Genomic DNA, 17,091 nt, shown 5'->3' with positions numbered 1-17,091 from the left:
ATATCTGTAGGTTGGAGAAGTGGACCTAAAAGTGCTTAAATCTGTTATTAAAAGTAATACAATCTAAATAATATTTCTGTTCTCAGGAAGCTTGATAAACATCAAGTTTTATTGCAGTTCCCTGAGGCAAAACTAATTCGGAGGGGGTTGGCTTACCACGTAGCTTTCAGTATGAGTTCACCATTGGGTTGATGATCAATGAACTATTTTAGAAACTTATTGCATCTATCTCCACTGGCAGAATCTAATTGTAGACAGAAATACTACTCTGTCCACTTTGGGACCATGAGTCATAGTTACTAAGTTTATATAGTGAGAAGACTGTGCCTTGGAAGGTTTCCATTCAAATACAGACACATGAATAGAAGAAAGGTATACTGGGGTCAAATATTGCCATATCCTTACCTGTTTCTTGAACATACTGATGGAACTGAGAAGCTTGGTTTATTTCCTCAGTATGCTTTTCAAGATGAGAGATCTGTGTTTAAAGATAATTTTAAATAAATAATTGTTTTCAAGAAGTCAATGATTTCAGCACTGCCCATGAATGCATCATTTCACAGTGACTTTCACCCAAACTCCAGTGTACATTGAAAATGCTAGTTAAACACTATTATCATGTATTTAAATGCATGGGCTCATGTTATATCAGAACATATATTAATTGACACTTAAAGTTCACACATATTTTTAGGGTGTTTCTTTTGTTTTTCTAAGAATGTCAACTCCAAAATAGGGAAGGGGACAATGCTATGTACTGATATTAGATACACACAGGACAATAAAAGCAGTTGCTTACAATAAGGTCAGAATTCTTACACACTTCTGAAAACTGTTCACAGAGTGATTTCTTTCTAAGTAGTTACCATTTCTGTTCCATGAACACCCATTTTGTGTAGTTTGGAAACTTCTTTTTCATTTCTTCCCATTTCCTGGCTGCTTCTTGAAATGTCAAGCTGGCTGCCGTGAATTACCTCCTGAAAATGAATGAATGAATGAATGAATGAATGAATAGATGAATAAACAATACCTTAAGGAAAGTCTGAAAATTTTAACTTTTTATTAATGCAATTTCAGTGACAAAAGTCTTCTGAAAAAAATTAAGTTTCCTAGGTGTATTTGTTTGCTTGGCTGCTGTAACAAATTATCACTAAGTTAGTGCCTTAAAATTGCACAAACATAATATCTTACAGTTCTGTAAGTCAAAAGCCTTGACTAGGTCTCACTGGGCTTTGGCAGATGTCAGAAGGTATGTGTTCCTTTCTTCAGCTTTAAGGGAGAATCTATTCCCTTGCCTTTTACAGTTCTAGAGGGTACCTGTTTTCCTTGGTTCATGGCTCCTTTCTCTATCAGACTGAGAGTTTTTTGCACTGCCATTTCTCTGATTCTCTCATCTAACCTCCCTTCTATTTTTAAGGACCTTATAATTACACTGGACCAATCTGAATAATCCAGGATTATCACCCTGTCAAAAAGTCAACAGATTAACAGTCTTAATTTAGTCTGTGATATTAATTCTCCTTTGCCATTTAACTTAACATTTTCACAAATTCTAGGGATTGGGACATAGATGTCTTTGGGAGCCATTATTTTGCCTCCTACCCATGGTGAGCAACAAATGTTAAGGAAGTGTCTTGTACCCAATAAGAGAAATGTGAACCTCAAAAACAAAATGCAAATCCTTGATGTAAATATACTTAGTTATTTATAAGCCAACTTTGCATGTTACAGAAAGGTGTCTAGTCTCCAAATTGGCCATCTAGTTACATGACATATTCAGAGTTCAGTTGAAGGATGTAACCATTAAATATAAACAATATAAACAGACCAGATTGTGCTAGTATGTATCTCTGTCTTTTCACACACAGGCATACTTTTTGTTATGGTTAGCACTGGTGACCCAGGCTAAACTGTAAGCTTAAAGCTCCTGTTTGTGGGGTCTGACTCAGTGTAAAATTAATTGACTGATTGATTGATATGATGAAGCAGTAGACATACTGCTAAAAATCTTAGGACAGATGACTCTTCAAGAACACATGTATTTACATTTGTTTAAAGTTGGGAGTTCACTTTCATCTTGATATCAACATCACTAACAAATACTGATTTTGAGATATGATATTTAAAAATTAGATTTAGTAGAGTAGTCAAGTGTGCAAATGTTTATTATTACTATTACTCAAATAGGAGCATGAAAGTTTTATTTTGTTTATGCTTTACATGGAGGTAAATAGTTTTAAGTTATCAAATCTAATCATTTAAACCAAGAATACATTTAAAATCAATTCATGAGATTTTGACTTTATATATAATTTACTAGTGTACTTCAGTGTGTGCGGTTTCCCCTCACCCCCAGCAGTATTGGGTATAAGGGTTAAAGTTCTGATTAACCAAGCAGCAATCAGATATTTAGAGATATCTGCTATGATCTGATCCTATTTATACTTTTCTAGGAGTGAGAATTAAGGAAAAAAGTTGATACTCTCTCAAAAGTTCTACAAAGAATTGAAAGAAAAATGTATGAGGTTCACACTTAAAAATGTAGACTACATTTTATTGGATGCATTAATTAAAGAGATGTGAGAAATTTCTTCACAATGCATACTATGTCAAATCATCATGATATACAGTTTAAATATTTAAACATTTTTAATTATAACCCAATAAAGCTGAAAAAATATAGATTATTTCTCACTAAATTGAAGACCAGTAATTTCTTTCAAAGCAGAATAGTTTTCTAGGCCAAGCTAATGATCCACATATATCAAATGACATTTAATAATATGCTTAACACACAGTTCGTGCTAAGGAAAATTTTACTTAGTGAATAAATGACTAAAATAGAAAATTACTGCTAGTCACTTAATTTTATTCAAAATTCTATTTGCCAGAGAATGTTTTGGAATTGGGGGGGGGGGCGTAGAACAATCAACAAAACATGTATTTTATTTTTTCAAGAGGAAGTATAGGAAATTAAAAAAAAACATATTCTTTGCTTTAAATCGAAAGAATCATAATCTCATATAATAAAAAGCTTTGAATTATCAAGTTTTACTTAAGGATTTCAACACATTAGGCTGGAGAGAACAGTAACAGGCATTGGAGACCGCAGAGAGAAGAAACGCATAGGTGTATCATCTTCGTGCACGACAACTGTTAACAATTGCGACAAGTGTTCTATAGTGATATAATGGGAGAATTCTATGGCCTTCTTATGACACACTGAGAAATAAGAAGTACAAATTAAACAGACAGTGAAAGAGAAAGAGGAGTGGGAATCTGACCAGTAATCTTCCTGAAGGGCACCACGACCATTGCTATTGAATCACATGTGTACCTAGAAGCCCATGGGACCAGTGCTGGCCTAGAGGCATGGGGCCTTATCTGGCCCCTCGGTGTATTCAGAGTTTCGAATTGGTTAGCACTCACACACTAATGAAGATTTCTGCCTTCTTTTGAACACTTTGAAAATTTGGCAGCAGTAGGTTCACATTCCAAAATGGTAGCCAACCTTTTTAGTTGGGGCACATGCTTCTCAGTTAGTCACTGTTCTCATCACTCATGCATATTTAACATCAAGTTGACATTTTTTAAGATCTGCCTGGAACCCATAGAAATTTTAGAGTCTGATACCTGTTGCTAAGCATCTGCTGAAAGAATGAAGTCAGTGATGTGAATCTGCGTGTTGAGAAAGACAAATGCAAAACATTGGGAGTAAATACATGTATCTTAGACACATTTTTGTTGTTGTTGTCGTTCGGTTAGACTTGTCCTGCCTTTTTCCCCATTGCTCAGCCCTCCCCCACGCTCCCCCGCTTTCAGAGTCAAGCCCCCCATCATTGGTGCCCATGAGTCCTCTATTTGTGTTTCTTTGCTTGCCCCTTCCCCTTCTTCTACCTGTTATCCCTCTCCTTCCTCCCTTCTGGTCACTGTCTGCTGTTGGACACATTTTAAAAATTATCATTTTCCAGGGCAAACATTTTATACTTAATATGCATCTACTTGAGTAAAAACACTCGATGCTTATCATCCTCAAATATATATTCTTGTAAGAGATGACACCACACAGACAGTACAAGTTTAGAGTTGTAAGTTTCTACTTCAGCACTTATATGCTATTACTAAATAGACTGTCATTGCTACATTAGTTTGGTATACTTGTTTCAGTGCATCAGTTTTACTGACCCTTGGTTAGTGTGATTTACTTAAAGTCTGTTTTAAAACACAGCAAGATTTTGTTTTTCATCATTTTGCAACTATTTTGTTTGGATTTTAACTCCAACACTCATTCTTCCCAACAGCTGGTATCTATAGTGTGTAGGGTTAGGTGAAAGGATGAACAACTGTACTGCTCAGGAGGAAATCAAATAAAGTAGAATCAAAAATTCTGACCAGAACACCACATATAAATTCATACAAAACAATTCATTAAATTGGTTCCCTAAAACTACATTCAAATACAGATAAGGCTGCAAGAGACAACATGCAGTCTTTGTCACAAGTGGATTAACCAGGATCTAGAAATGGGGGATTAGTGCTAACTCCCTCCTCCACTAGGTATGTCCTGAACTTGGGGAAGTCACTAAAAGCACAGTTCAATTTGGTTTATTCCTCCAATTGATTCATCAAGAAAAATAAAACCAAATGATATGTATACTCTCATTTTGGAATCTAGAAGAGAAAATGTACACAATTAAAAACCAATATCATGATGTTTCTATAGCTCATGCTAATCTGAGGTCAACTCTTGGATTAGCCCAGTGTATCATGAAAATCTATGCTTGATATATACTTCTTCTAAGGAGGTTTCTACAGCACAGGAAAGAGTCCACATTCTGCCTATTCAACTTGCCATTGTTACTCAACTTGCCATCATTATAGAAAAAGACATTATACATCTCCGCTAAAAAATGCAAACTCATTCTAGTATAATGAGTAAGAAGAGAATAGGATAGACTTTTTTTTTTGGTGACTTAGTATTATTTTGATTCCTAGAAGTATAGCCAGTAGAAAAAAAAGTGTGATTAAAGACTGGCAGAATAGTTAATGATAACTGCCTCACTAGAGTGAGGAAAAAGCATTTCATGCTCAATGCCAGTAATTAAGCAATTTTACCCATCGCTGATCTCATTTTTAATAAAACTAGAGAGTTATGATATATTAATATTCCTCTCATCTTTGTCAAACAGATATAAACAATACCCAAAATGTGCTATTTATCTTAGCAAAATTGTCAGTAGATTCAAGGTTTGAAGAAATAATCAGTTTTTTCTTTTAAGCAATGAGCATAAAAAATTTGTGGTTGGTATATTGTGTTTGTCTAGAGTTGGATATATTCAAATTAAAACATGATTTTCTTTGCCCTGAGTTTTGTCTCTTTATTTTTTTTAAGTTTACTTTAAAAACTTACTGCATAAAATCTGACATCACTAGAAATTGAGCCTCAGGTTAAGGCTTTTTCCATAGTCACTTATACACTTTTGAAGTCTTGGCTCAAATATTATATTATCCTTGAAACTTTCCCCAATTTTCTAGACAGAGTTATCTATTTCTGCTTTTTTTTGTATTTCTGTACTGTCAGTACACAAGCCTATTATCTACATATCACATTTCACAGGCATTATTTCATAATGCAAAACTCTCCTTTAACTGAACTCATGGATCCTTAAATCCCAATGTTTAGTTTCCTGGTAGGGAGTAGATGCCCCCCAAGATATCAAGCAGTGAATGTATGGGCAAATAGTAACATTTCCCTGCTAGGAATGTGAATACTTTATGATTTTATAAAAATCTACTTTAAAAGTTGATTCTAAAATGTTTCCACATGATTCTACAATTTTATTTTTTGGTATTTCAAATGACAATCTTGGATCCTGAACATTTCATAACTGGTAGATGGAGTCACTGAAGCTAATGTGTATAACAATCATATGTCAATCACTTTACAAAATGTAGTTAGAAAGAAGCATCTTGACAAAATTCCAAGTGATCAGAGCATCTATGGAAAAATCTGGGGAGTGCTGTGCTGCTATATGAGTAGTTGGCAGCACCAGAAGGAGGAGTCTGTACCCAGAAACCAAAATATACACAAAGGCAACAATCACATACGCAAATGTAAAGAACCTTTCAAAAAAAGAAAGTGTGTTTTCATATAGTTGTTTAGTAAAATGATTTTCATGGCACAGTTCATATGCTATTGTTTTTAGTGAATTGTTCACTGTGGTGAGGGGTCTGACGTGCTACCGCGCACATTGTAGAAACAGCAACCAAGAGCACTGGGCAGAATTATGATGACATCAAAAAATGAAGTGGGGATATTTATGAGGATGATGAAAAACAATACTTTACCCTCATTTTTAACTTACACAAAAAGCAAAAATATCAAAGAGAAAGAAGAATCAAGATAATTGCAATTCTTTAAAAAATTCCTTAATTATTATTTTTTACTTTTTAAGTATGGTTGGTATACAACATTATATTAGTTTCATGTGTACAACCTAGTGATTAGACATTATATAACTTATGATCACCCTGATTAATCTAGTAACCACCTCACAGCATACAAAGTTATTACAAAATAATTGGTTTTGTTCCATATGCTGTACTTTACATCCCCATTACTACTGGGTACCAACTTGTACCTTTTAATCCCCTCATCTTTTTCATCCATTCCCTGAAACCCCCTCCCACCTGTCAACCATCAAAATATTGTTTGCATCTATGAGTCTGTTTCTGATCTGCTTGTTCATTTATCTTGTTTTGTAGATTCCACATGTAAATTAAATCATGTAGCATTTGTCTTTCTCGTTCTGACTTATTTCATTCAGCATTAATATTCTCTAAGTCTATTCATGTTGTGGTAGATGGAAGTTAATTCTTTTTTTGTGTCTGAGAAATATTACATTGTATATATTCATCACTTTATTCATTCATCTATTGATGAACACTTAGATTGCTTCCATATCTTGGCTATTGTAAATAATGCTGCAATGAACATATGGATGATAGATATGTATTTATTGTCATTTTGTTATTCATTTCTCCTCTTCTTTCTCCTCCTCCTCCTTCTTCAGGAAGACCCTTTAACATTTTTGTAATACCAGTTTCATGATGATGAACTCCTTTTGCTTTTACATGTTTGGAAAGCTCTTTGTGTGTCCTTCAGTTCTAAATGATAGCTTTGCTAGGTAAAGTAATCTTGGTTGTAGGTCGTTGCTTTTCATCACTTTGAATATTTTTTGCTAATCCTTTCTGGCCTGCAAAGTGACTGTTGAGAAATCAGCTGACAGTTTTAGGGGAGCTCCCTTGTAGGTAACTAACTGCTTTTCTCTTGTTGCTTTTAAGATTCTCCCTTTGTTTTTAACTTTTGGCATTTAAATTATGATGTGTCTTGGTGTGTGCTTCATGAGATTCATATTATTTGGGATTCTCTGCACTTCCTAGAATTGCATGTCTATTTCCTTCACCAAGTTAAGAAAGTTTTAAGCCTGGCTGGCATAGCTCAGTGGATTGAGCTTGGGCCTGCGAACCAGAGTATCACGGTTCGATTCCCAGTCAGGGCACATGCCTGGGTTGCAGGCCAGTTCCCAGCAGGGGACAAATGAGAGGCAACCATACATTGATATTTCTCTCCCACTCTTTCTCCTTCCCTTCCCCTCTCTCGAAAAATAAATAAATAAAATATTTTTTAAAAAAGAAAGTTTTTAGTCATTATTTTTTTCAAATAGGTTTTCAATTCCTTGTTTTCTCTTTTCTTCTGGAACCCATACAATGTGAATATTGGTACATTTGAAATTGTCCCAGAGGCTCCTTAAACTATTTTTTACTTTTTCTGATTCTTTTTTCTTTTTAATGTGCTGATTAGGTGTTTTCTGCTTCCTTACCTTGCAAAATGTTGGTTTGATTCTCTTGTTCATCTATTCTTAATTTGTTTCCCTGTAATACATTCTTCATTTAAGTTAGTGTATTCTTCATTTAACTGGTTCTTTTTTATGTTTCTTATTTCTTTGTTGAAGTTCTCACTTAGATTATTGAACATCCTTATAACCAATATTTTGAACTCTGAATCTCGTAGATAGCTTGTTTCCATTTTGTATAGCTTTTTCCTGGAATTTTTTTCTGTTCTTTCATTTTGGACATGATTCTTTATTTCCTCATTTTGGCAGGCTCCCTGTGTTTGTTTCTATGTATCTAGTAGAACTGCTACATCTCTCAGTCTTAGTAGAATGGTCTTATGTATTAAGTGTCCTGTAGGGCCTAGTGGCACAGGCTCCCCAGTCACCTGAGCCAGGCACTCCAGCTGCACTCCCTGTGTGATCTGTGTGCATCCACCTGTTGTAGTTGAGCCTGGACTGCTATCAGTGGAAAAGATTTACTCTGAGGTTGATTGCAAGGACTGGCAATGGCCACATGAAGCAGAACTCTATTCATTGGGGCTCTAGTGCACCCTGAGTCTGCCCCTTGAGCACGTGTCAGTGGTGGAGGTGGTTGAGTGATGCTTTGGCACAGTCTGAAGCACTCCACTGGATATGCTGGCTCTGAGGCCTCCTAAGAGGTGCAGGCAAAGTTCAACTCCTTCCTGTGCCCTGCCCAGGACAGCATGATCTACAAAGTGATCTTCAGATGAGTGCTACTTGTTCTGGGTTAGGGGTACCTGGGAAGGCTCAGGCTGTGAACCAAGGCCAGCTGCAGCTAGTACCAGGTCTGGAGACACTTATCAAGAGGTATGGGGCATGCCAAGGCCAGATGTTCCTTGTTTGTGGTCTGTGAATCTTTGAGAGATTATGGGGAGGCCTGTGTGGCATGAGCCACTAGGCAGTTTATATGAAAAAGACACTGGAAATGCTTGAATGGGCCTGCGGTTGGGTAGAGCAAGTTCTTAGGAAATCACCAGGGTGGGCTAATGGTGTTAGCCAGGTTGACAGAGACTTAGATAAGGCACCTGCCTATTGCCTCTATTGAGGGAGGGCCAAGCAATGGAACAATGGCCTCTGCTAGTTTTTTGCCTGGGGGAAAGTTCCCCCTCCAGCCCTCATCCTGAAGCCAGAAAGCTCAGTTCCTCCTGGTATATCTCTGGTGCCTTTTGAAATTCTGGTGCAGTGATAGAGCTCAGAGTGAGTGAGTCTGAGTAAGTCTGTGTGCTAGCCCTTTAAGAGGAATTCCTGGGACTTTAGTAGTCCTTTATCTCACACAGCCACAATCTCTGCTGGTTTTATCAGTGCAAAGTTATAGGGACTTCTCTTCCTGGCACTGGAACCCTGGGGTAGGGGCATTTAGTGTGGGGCTAGGGCCCCTTGTTCATCAGGGAGTACTGCCACAGCCAAGACACCCTCCTGATTTTTAAACACCACACATGGGTGTGAGACCAGCCCGTTTTGCGTCTTTGCCCCTCCTACCAGTCTCAGTGTGGCTTCCTCTTCACACCAAGTCTGTCTGGGAAAAGTCCAGCCATTGCTAATATAATGAGAATAGTTTGTGTGACACTGATGTAACTCAGTAGCCAAGGTGAGTAGACTGGGTTGAGCAAGTATAAACAATGACAACTTCACTATACTAGTCAGTGAAGGTGAAAGGCGATACTGAATGAACATGTATACTGTGTGGTGGTCACATTCAAAATGACTGAGCCAGCAGAACAACATATCTGCACCATATTTTGCATTTACCTTAAACAGTCCTTCACAAAAACTATTTGGATGATTCAGAAGGCCGCAGCTATGGGCAACTGGTGATTGGCAGCTTCATCACAACAATGTACCCCCTCACACATCACATCTCATGCAGAGACTTTTTGGCAAAATATCCAATCACCCAGGCGACTCAACCCCTCTACTGCCCAGATTTGGTGCCCTGTGACTTCTGAGTTTTCCCAAAACTAAAATCACTTTTGAAAAAGAAGAAATTTCAGACTTTCAATGAGATTCAGGAAAATACGATGGGGCAGCTGATGGTGATTGGGAGAATTGTGTGAGGTCTCAAGGTCCCAACTTTGAAGGGGACTGAGGCATCATTATTCTATTTACAATGTTTTTTTTTTGTATCTGGTATCTTCTTCAATAAATGTGTCTATTTTTCATATCATGTGGCTGGATATTTCTGGACAGACCTTATATATACTTGTATCTTAGTTATAAGACTTCTGTTCAGCTAAATTTCAGGCAGTTTTGAACAACAGTTGTTTTGAAGCTTTGTTGTAATTTTGATGTGGTTGAGGAGGCTCCTACTACCACATTTACCTATGCTGCCACCTTGACCAAAGCCCCATTAGTCTTGATTTTTTGTATAACTCAATATACTCAGAAATAAAGTCCCCCACTTTTACATGGTTTAGTTGTCATCCTGCCTAAAACTGTGAGTGTCTACAAGTTGGACTGTTGGTGTCCTAAGGAACTGATGATGACAAACATGAAGAAAATTAGGACAGTGGCTTTTCCTTTAAAATTACTGAATCCCTAAACATAAGTGATCTTATATAGTGTCACATATGTATTTTCTTAACCAACAGCTGTTGATCATCAACATAACATTGTGCTAGACATTGTCAGCACTATTTTAATAAAAGTTTCTGTGGTTATATTTCTATCTGTTATCTAGCTATCTATCTACCTACCAGTCATTTATCTTTCCATCTATGTCTATATCTGCACAAAATATATACCTACGGATGCATGAATTGTGCAGATTTATTGTATACATCTATGAGAGAAGTGTCATCATTCAATTACTTTCAACTGTTTCTTAACTCGAAACAATTATGTTTTGGTCATATTTAGCCATAAATAGCACAACCTATCACTTTTTAACACTTATATAAAAGTAGAAATATCTGACTGCAAAAAAGTAGGTTTCTGAGTAAACAATTCCTGCTTTAACTCCTAGAATTCTGAATGTCCTTTTCTTTCTGAAAATTATTATTTATAGAGCCAGATTCTAGTGCTCAAAAATGCTGAAGATTCATAAAAAGAAAATATGCACTCTCAACAGGGCCATTAAACATGTAAGTTATATAGGTGATATTTATTTTATAAACTAAGAAACAAAATTATGTAAAAACATTCAATTTTCAGTAAAAAAGTCTTCTGGAAGTTTTATGTAGATGTATGTTAAATATATATGTATTTGACATATATAAATATTTATGAATATGACATATATATATCAATCTAACATAGACATAATGCATCTTAAAACCAAAGAAGTGCTAGGATATAAATAAACCTGAAATACAATAAAAAAGGTTAAAATTTAGAGTCTCAAGGAGAAGTGAAATTAGACAGAAAGAGCCTGCACAAAGATTGAAAATACTCTGAAGAAAAAGAAAACCATAGGTAACATGTATCTCATGTTAAATAATGCAAACCCAAATACAGAAACTGAATTGTTATACCTCTTTACTACTACCTTTCTCTCACCAAATTCCAATTGATTTAGAAGCCCTGCAAACTCTATCTTTAATTATCTCTTGAGTCTATACCCTCTTTATTGTAGAACTTCTGAAACATTTAAGTCTTCATGTGTATGTTCAACCTGCTATTTCAGTAGTCTCCTAACATATAGTCTTCTGTCTAACCTTGACCCCCTTTATATCAATTTTATACAGCCATAACAGTCTTTCTTAAATGCATATATATTCATATTATTCCCCTGTGTAAGTTTCTTCACTGGTTCTTGATTATCTTAGAATAAAGTAAAAGAAAATTTAGCATAGCTTATAATGTTCTCTGTTATCTGGCCTTTGCCCCCATCTCAAGATTTATGCCTCAATATCATGCTATTTTACCTTTTGCATAAGTTGTTTCTTTAGCCTATAGTGCAATTCTATATTCATGAAAAATTATTTTAAGTCTCAGCTGAAGCATTCTCTGCCCCCAGATATCTTTCTTGATAATCCTTTATCCAGAGTAAAGTTTATCACAACCTCTTTGTGCCCTAAAAAACTTCATTTATATTTTTCTCATAGAATCTACCATATTTCAGTTGTAACTATTTGTTATATGGCTGTCTCTCTGATAGAGTGAGCTCCTTGAGGGCAAAATAAGATCATACTCGTCATTGAATCTTTTGTACTTGACATATAGTGGATGCTTAATGACCGTCAGCTGAATAAAAAAATGAAGGCAGAGACTCTAGAGTCAACCTTGCCCATTATGATCACATTTGCCCATTTTCTTTGGACATTAACTTAGACATTCTATGTGTCCATTTCTTGTACAAAAAAAGGAATAATAATAGTACCAATAGAAGGTTATTGTGAAAAGTAAGAGTATGAGAAATCCTGGTTCATAAGTGCTATATTAGTATTTGCTATCTTCACTTTAAAAATATTCATTGCACACTTGCTTTGTGTCTGCCATGTTCCCAGTAACTCAGTATATATAGTAAACAAGGCAAAAAAAAAAAAAAAAAGAAAAAAGATTGAATGAAAGTAGATTGTTTGTGGCAATGTCAATGAATTTTACCATGAATTTTTCATTATAGAATTAAACCCCCAAACTAAAAAGGAAGCAGTTCCTCATACATATATTCCCCCCACCCAGAAGTGGATTTGGGGTGTGAGGGGGGGTTATTTGGAGAGATATAAGCAAAAATGTGCCTGTGCATATTATAACTCTTCCAAATCATGCTGGTCCCTAGGACATAAAAGTACTTTTATAAAGACATGACCAGAGAGTGGCTTTGTAATCTTTTTTAATCTTTCATGAACTGATACAACCATTTGTAGTGATTTAATTTACTATTTGCTCCCAACTTCAAGCATCAGAGTCTGATTGATTTAAACAAGAAGGTAATTTGGTCAAGAGACATTGTTTTGCTGGGGTGGACAGTGTAACTCATGGACACAGACTGCAGTGTGGACGTAACCACAGGGGAAGCAAAGTGGGGAGAGGAGAAGAGGGTAAAGAAGGTCAAATATATGGGGATGAAAGAAAAGTAGACTTTAGGTGGTGAGCACAGGATGAAATATACAGCTGATGTATTACAAAATTGTATACTGGAAAATTATATAACCAATATTTCCCAATAAATTTAATTAAAAAAATAAAATAAAGGAAAGACAAGAAAAAAGTCATTATTCTTAAGTAACTAAATATGATAAAGAACTGCACATTTACAAAATGTCTTCAGAGTCCAAAAATTAATAATCACGTGCAATAACTTTTATTGCATATTAATTCTTAAAATATCACTGAATCTTTCATCATAATATTCTTTTCACTATGATATCAGGTAACTACACATTTTGCTTTCATTCTTTCAGGGCTGGTAATTCAGTGAAAACATTGTTTCTATCAGTAAAATATTGGCCATCAAGTGCAAAGATTCAACAAATAGAAAAATCAATATCAGAATTTAAAGTGCTCTTAAAATTGAAAAGAGGTTCTTACAAAAAAGGACAAAGATTATTTGCTTTCAGTAGATGCTTAAATAGTTTCATCTTACATAAAAATATACATCAGCAAGTAATAAAAATTGAGCCAGTTAACTCCTATGGATTAATAGAAATAAATCAGATGAAATTTGAGGACATACCCTTTGACCTGGACTGGATTTTGTCCCAGTTAAGGCTACAGACACCAGTGCATTGCAAAGGACAGAACATCCACCCACTTGCTGGAAACTCATGACTGAAGCCCAAATTTGTTCTATAAAAATGGGTCAGAGCAGATGAGATGCAAAAAGGCTTTAATAAAAAGGAATAACGATAGATCTTTAAAACTTATTTCAAGTATTGTGGTTTATGAAACACTAAAAGATGAATATTTGATCACATATCTCAAAATTATAAAAAGAGATATTGTAATGTAGACATAAAAAGAGATATTATAATGAGCATAGATGCCAAGTGCAGAGCCCATGATCATTTTGTTTATGTAATTTTAATCTGCGTTTTGTGCAAAATGATATTGTCTGTCTCACTAGTGATTTTATAGGAGGAAATCCACATATTTGCATTTAATTATGACATAGAAACAGTAGTTTTATATGTGTCTATAATTCTCTCTATTTATTTTCATACACCTTACTTCTCACAAATTATTGCCTTTCTTTCTCTGTTTTTCTACACCCAGACTTGATTGTATACTTTCTCATTATCATAATACCTTATGTAGTAATGGAAGCCTTGGAAAAAATAAAGACAGGGATTTGAGGGACAAAAGTAAAATTTTTTTTGATCCTCCAAAATGAAAATAAAAACAAAGAAAATATGATTTGGAAAGACTTGGCTGATTTTTTAGAATAGTGGTACAAAAGTTTATATTAGGTTCACAAACCGACCCCCAGCCTAAAGTAGACTTCATCAAAGTCTCCAAAATCTCCCCTGAATGTTTCTGAATACTGTGCAATATGATGAATGATAGTATTCAATTACTATAATTTGTCCTCTGAAGAAAAGAAATGAATTTCAAATACCACAGTAGGTCGATGTCTCTAGAAGTCCCAAGAATGAAGGAGGTAGATTGAGTGCTTGTCTCTCCCTACTGGTAACAAGCTACTGGCTGGTGTCTAATGTGCCCTGGCCTATTGAAAGGTTGGAAATGAAGTAGCCACTGCTGATTCCTGAAGAGATGAACAAATACTTGTTGCTTACCAGACCTGCGGAGGTCACTCAGGGCACAGAGTGATAAAGAACAAGCATAATAAAAGACTGTTAGAAGAAGATACAACCTCATTCCTTGGTCTGTGATGCTGACATTTGCATAGATGCTAGAAAAAAATAAATTTCCTAAACGATATCTTTGCAATAGCAAAAGAATCACTTGGTTTTTTAATCCCCACCTGAGTATCTGTTTATTGATTTTAGAGAGAGAGGAAGGGAGAGAGAGAGGAAGGGAGAGAGAAAAAGAGAGAGACACCAGTGTGAGAGAGAAACATCATCAGTTGCCTCCTGTAAACACCACAACTGGGGAATGAAGCTGCAGCCTAGATATGTGCCCCAACTGGGACTCGAACTCACAACATTTTGGCATACAGGATGATGTTCCAACCTACTAGCAACCTGTCCAGGGCAGCACACAGAATTTCTTAATGGTACTTCCTTTTCTCAGGCTTTGTATTTTCCTTGTTTTGTTTAGCATGATAATACATTTGTAATTATGCAAACTAATAAACAAAGGATCATCCAAAGACTAGACAAGCCTGACTCAATCAGATCATTTTCAAAGACCCATGAGGATAAATTTATTTTGAGAAACCACCAGACCAAAAAGTAGCAGAAAGAGCTAATAATATCTTCTTACATCAAGTGCTTACAGAAAACACCCATTTTTATAAAATTATGTGGAAAATATTTTGCAGATTTTACTAAGTTCTACAAACATGATGATTCTGCAACGTTAATGATTTCTTTCATTGTGATTTTCCTTGCTCCTCAAAAACGAGGAAAATCCAAGAGCTTAAAATTCTGTAGCTTGCTATTCTATGATAATGATTTAAAAAGTATATTGTCAGTATATTATAACCTATTGTCTATATTCTTTTAAGTGTAATTATACAGAGTACATTTATATTTTTATAAATGAAATGAAATAATATGAGACATCCTATTGAAGAAGAGACTATACAAATGTATTTCTTCTATTCCAATTTTCCCTAAATGTCCATTCCTTCTCATAAGGAACATAAAATTGCTTAATGACAAAATATCTGTGTTTTGCATCCTTTCCAACATCAAATGCTTTTTGAGAGCGTCTGTTCTGATGCTGAGAGCATGAAACTCTGTGTTGTGCTGATGTGTTTTGGGGGAAAGGGTCCAGGTGATACACCCTCAACAATTTTTGGCCCTGAGATAAGAACGACACCACTCCTCTTTTTCCCAAAGCAATCCCAGTTTATTTTACTTTAAAGACATAAAAAGGTATATCCACACGTGGGCTTGTCTCCTGCAGGGAAATTGAAAATGGGTTCTATAAGAACAAATAGCTCTACAGAGACAGGAGCCCCACAATGCCACTGAGAAGAGGAGAAGCCGCACTTGTGGTTCTCCGATAACTGGGGTAAAGACTGCTCCTACAAACCCTACTTCAGAGAACTTGTAAGGTGAATCATGGAAAGAAAAGTAACCAATTCAAGATTTTGTGGAAGTACTTGAATCTGTACTTGCATCTCAGTCTTACTTAGGGGCATCTGTCCTACCCAGTAAAGTGCTCACTGCCTGAGAAACAGTATCAGGGCACCCCACGTCTGGTGATATTTCTAAACCACCCCCAGTCACCAGGCAGATTCATTTGTTTAGTTATTAATGGCACAGTAAAAGACTGCAGGCTGAATGCACACACTGGACAGGCGGCACTATTTTACCAAGAAGATGAAGTTTTCACAAAAAGCCCAGACAAACATTTTGTGGATATCTTCCCAGTGTGGGGTTGGAACGAGTTTCCCTTAATAACAATGCCCTGGGATGGCCTGCAGTTCTGCCATAGGGAGGGAGGGCGAGTCCCTCCCTGCATTAGTAGGAGTGCCAACAGACTGCAGAGAGAAGCTGAAACTGGAAGCTGCAAAGGGACTGTGACTGAGACTTTATGGTCCCATCTCAGCAGACAGTTAGCAGTTACCATCATTTCCATCTGGGGAGAGCAGAGGTTGGGAGTTACAGTGTGTGGCTCTTAAGTAATATTATTAATGTCCGTTGATCATGGAAAGCATTTTTATTGTACTTTATGGGCACACCATGTAGCCCTGGGGAGACCACACATCAGCTTAGTTTTCTAAAGAGTCAAATGGCTATGAGCATATTTGCATCATTTAATAAAGTTTATTACTTTATAATTAAGTTCTGTGTCTTTCAGAAAATAGTATTTTTTTGTATAGAAATATCAAAGGTACAAACTCAAGAGGCATTAGGTATATGGATTATATAATCTCATACAATGAAAGGATTTTTAATGAATGATTACAATAACCCATGAGAAGTTAAATCTCAGTTTTAATTAGTAATTATTGGTGTATTAGTGTGTGGCCTAAGGTAATACTTTTATTAAATTTTTTAAATTTATTTTTAATTGGTTTATTTTTAATGTTTTAATTTTTTTCTTTAGTTCATTTATATCATTCTATTATTTAGTTGGGGGTGTCAAACTCATTTTCACCGGG

At 35.7% G+C, this 17,091-nt stretch overlaps 1 protein-coding gene across 1 annotated transcript in view; it reads right to left on the bottom strand.

The window, feature by feature from the left end:
* Positions 1-17,091, bottom strand: part of XIRP2 (xin actin binding repeat containing 2) — a 71,845-nt gene that overhangs the window by 15,452 nt on the left and 39,302 nt on the right. The window contains exons 4-5 of the mRNA XM_037140708.2: positions 867-977; positions 406-478 (exon numbers count right to left, since the gene is read on the bottom strand). Coding sequence (XP_036996603.2) covers positions 406-478; positions 867-977 — 184 coding nt within the window. The remainder of the gene's footprint in view (positions 1-405; positions 479-866; positions 978-17,091) is intronic.

This window comes from Artibeus jamaicensis, unplaced genomic scaffold (genome assembly GCF_021234435.1).
Source record: "Artibeus jamaicensis isolate MK-2021 breed Jamaican fruit bat unplaced genomic scaffold, CSHL_Jam_final contig_391, whole genome shotgun sequence".
NCBI lineage: Eukaryota > Metazoa > Chordata > Mammalia > Chiroptera > Phyllostomidae > Artibeus > Artibeus jamaicensis.
This window is presented reverse-complemented; position numbering and strand designations above follow the sequence as displayed.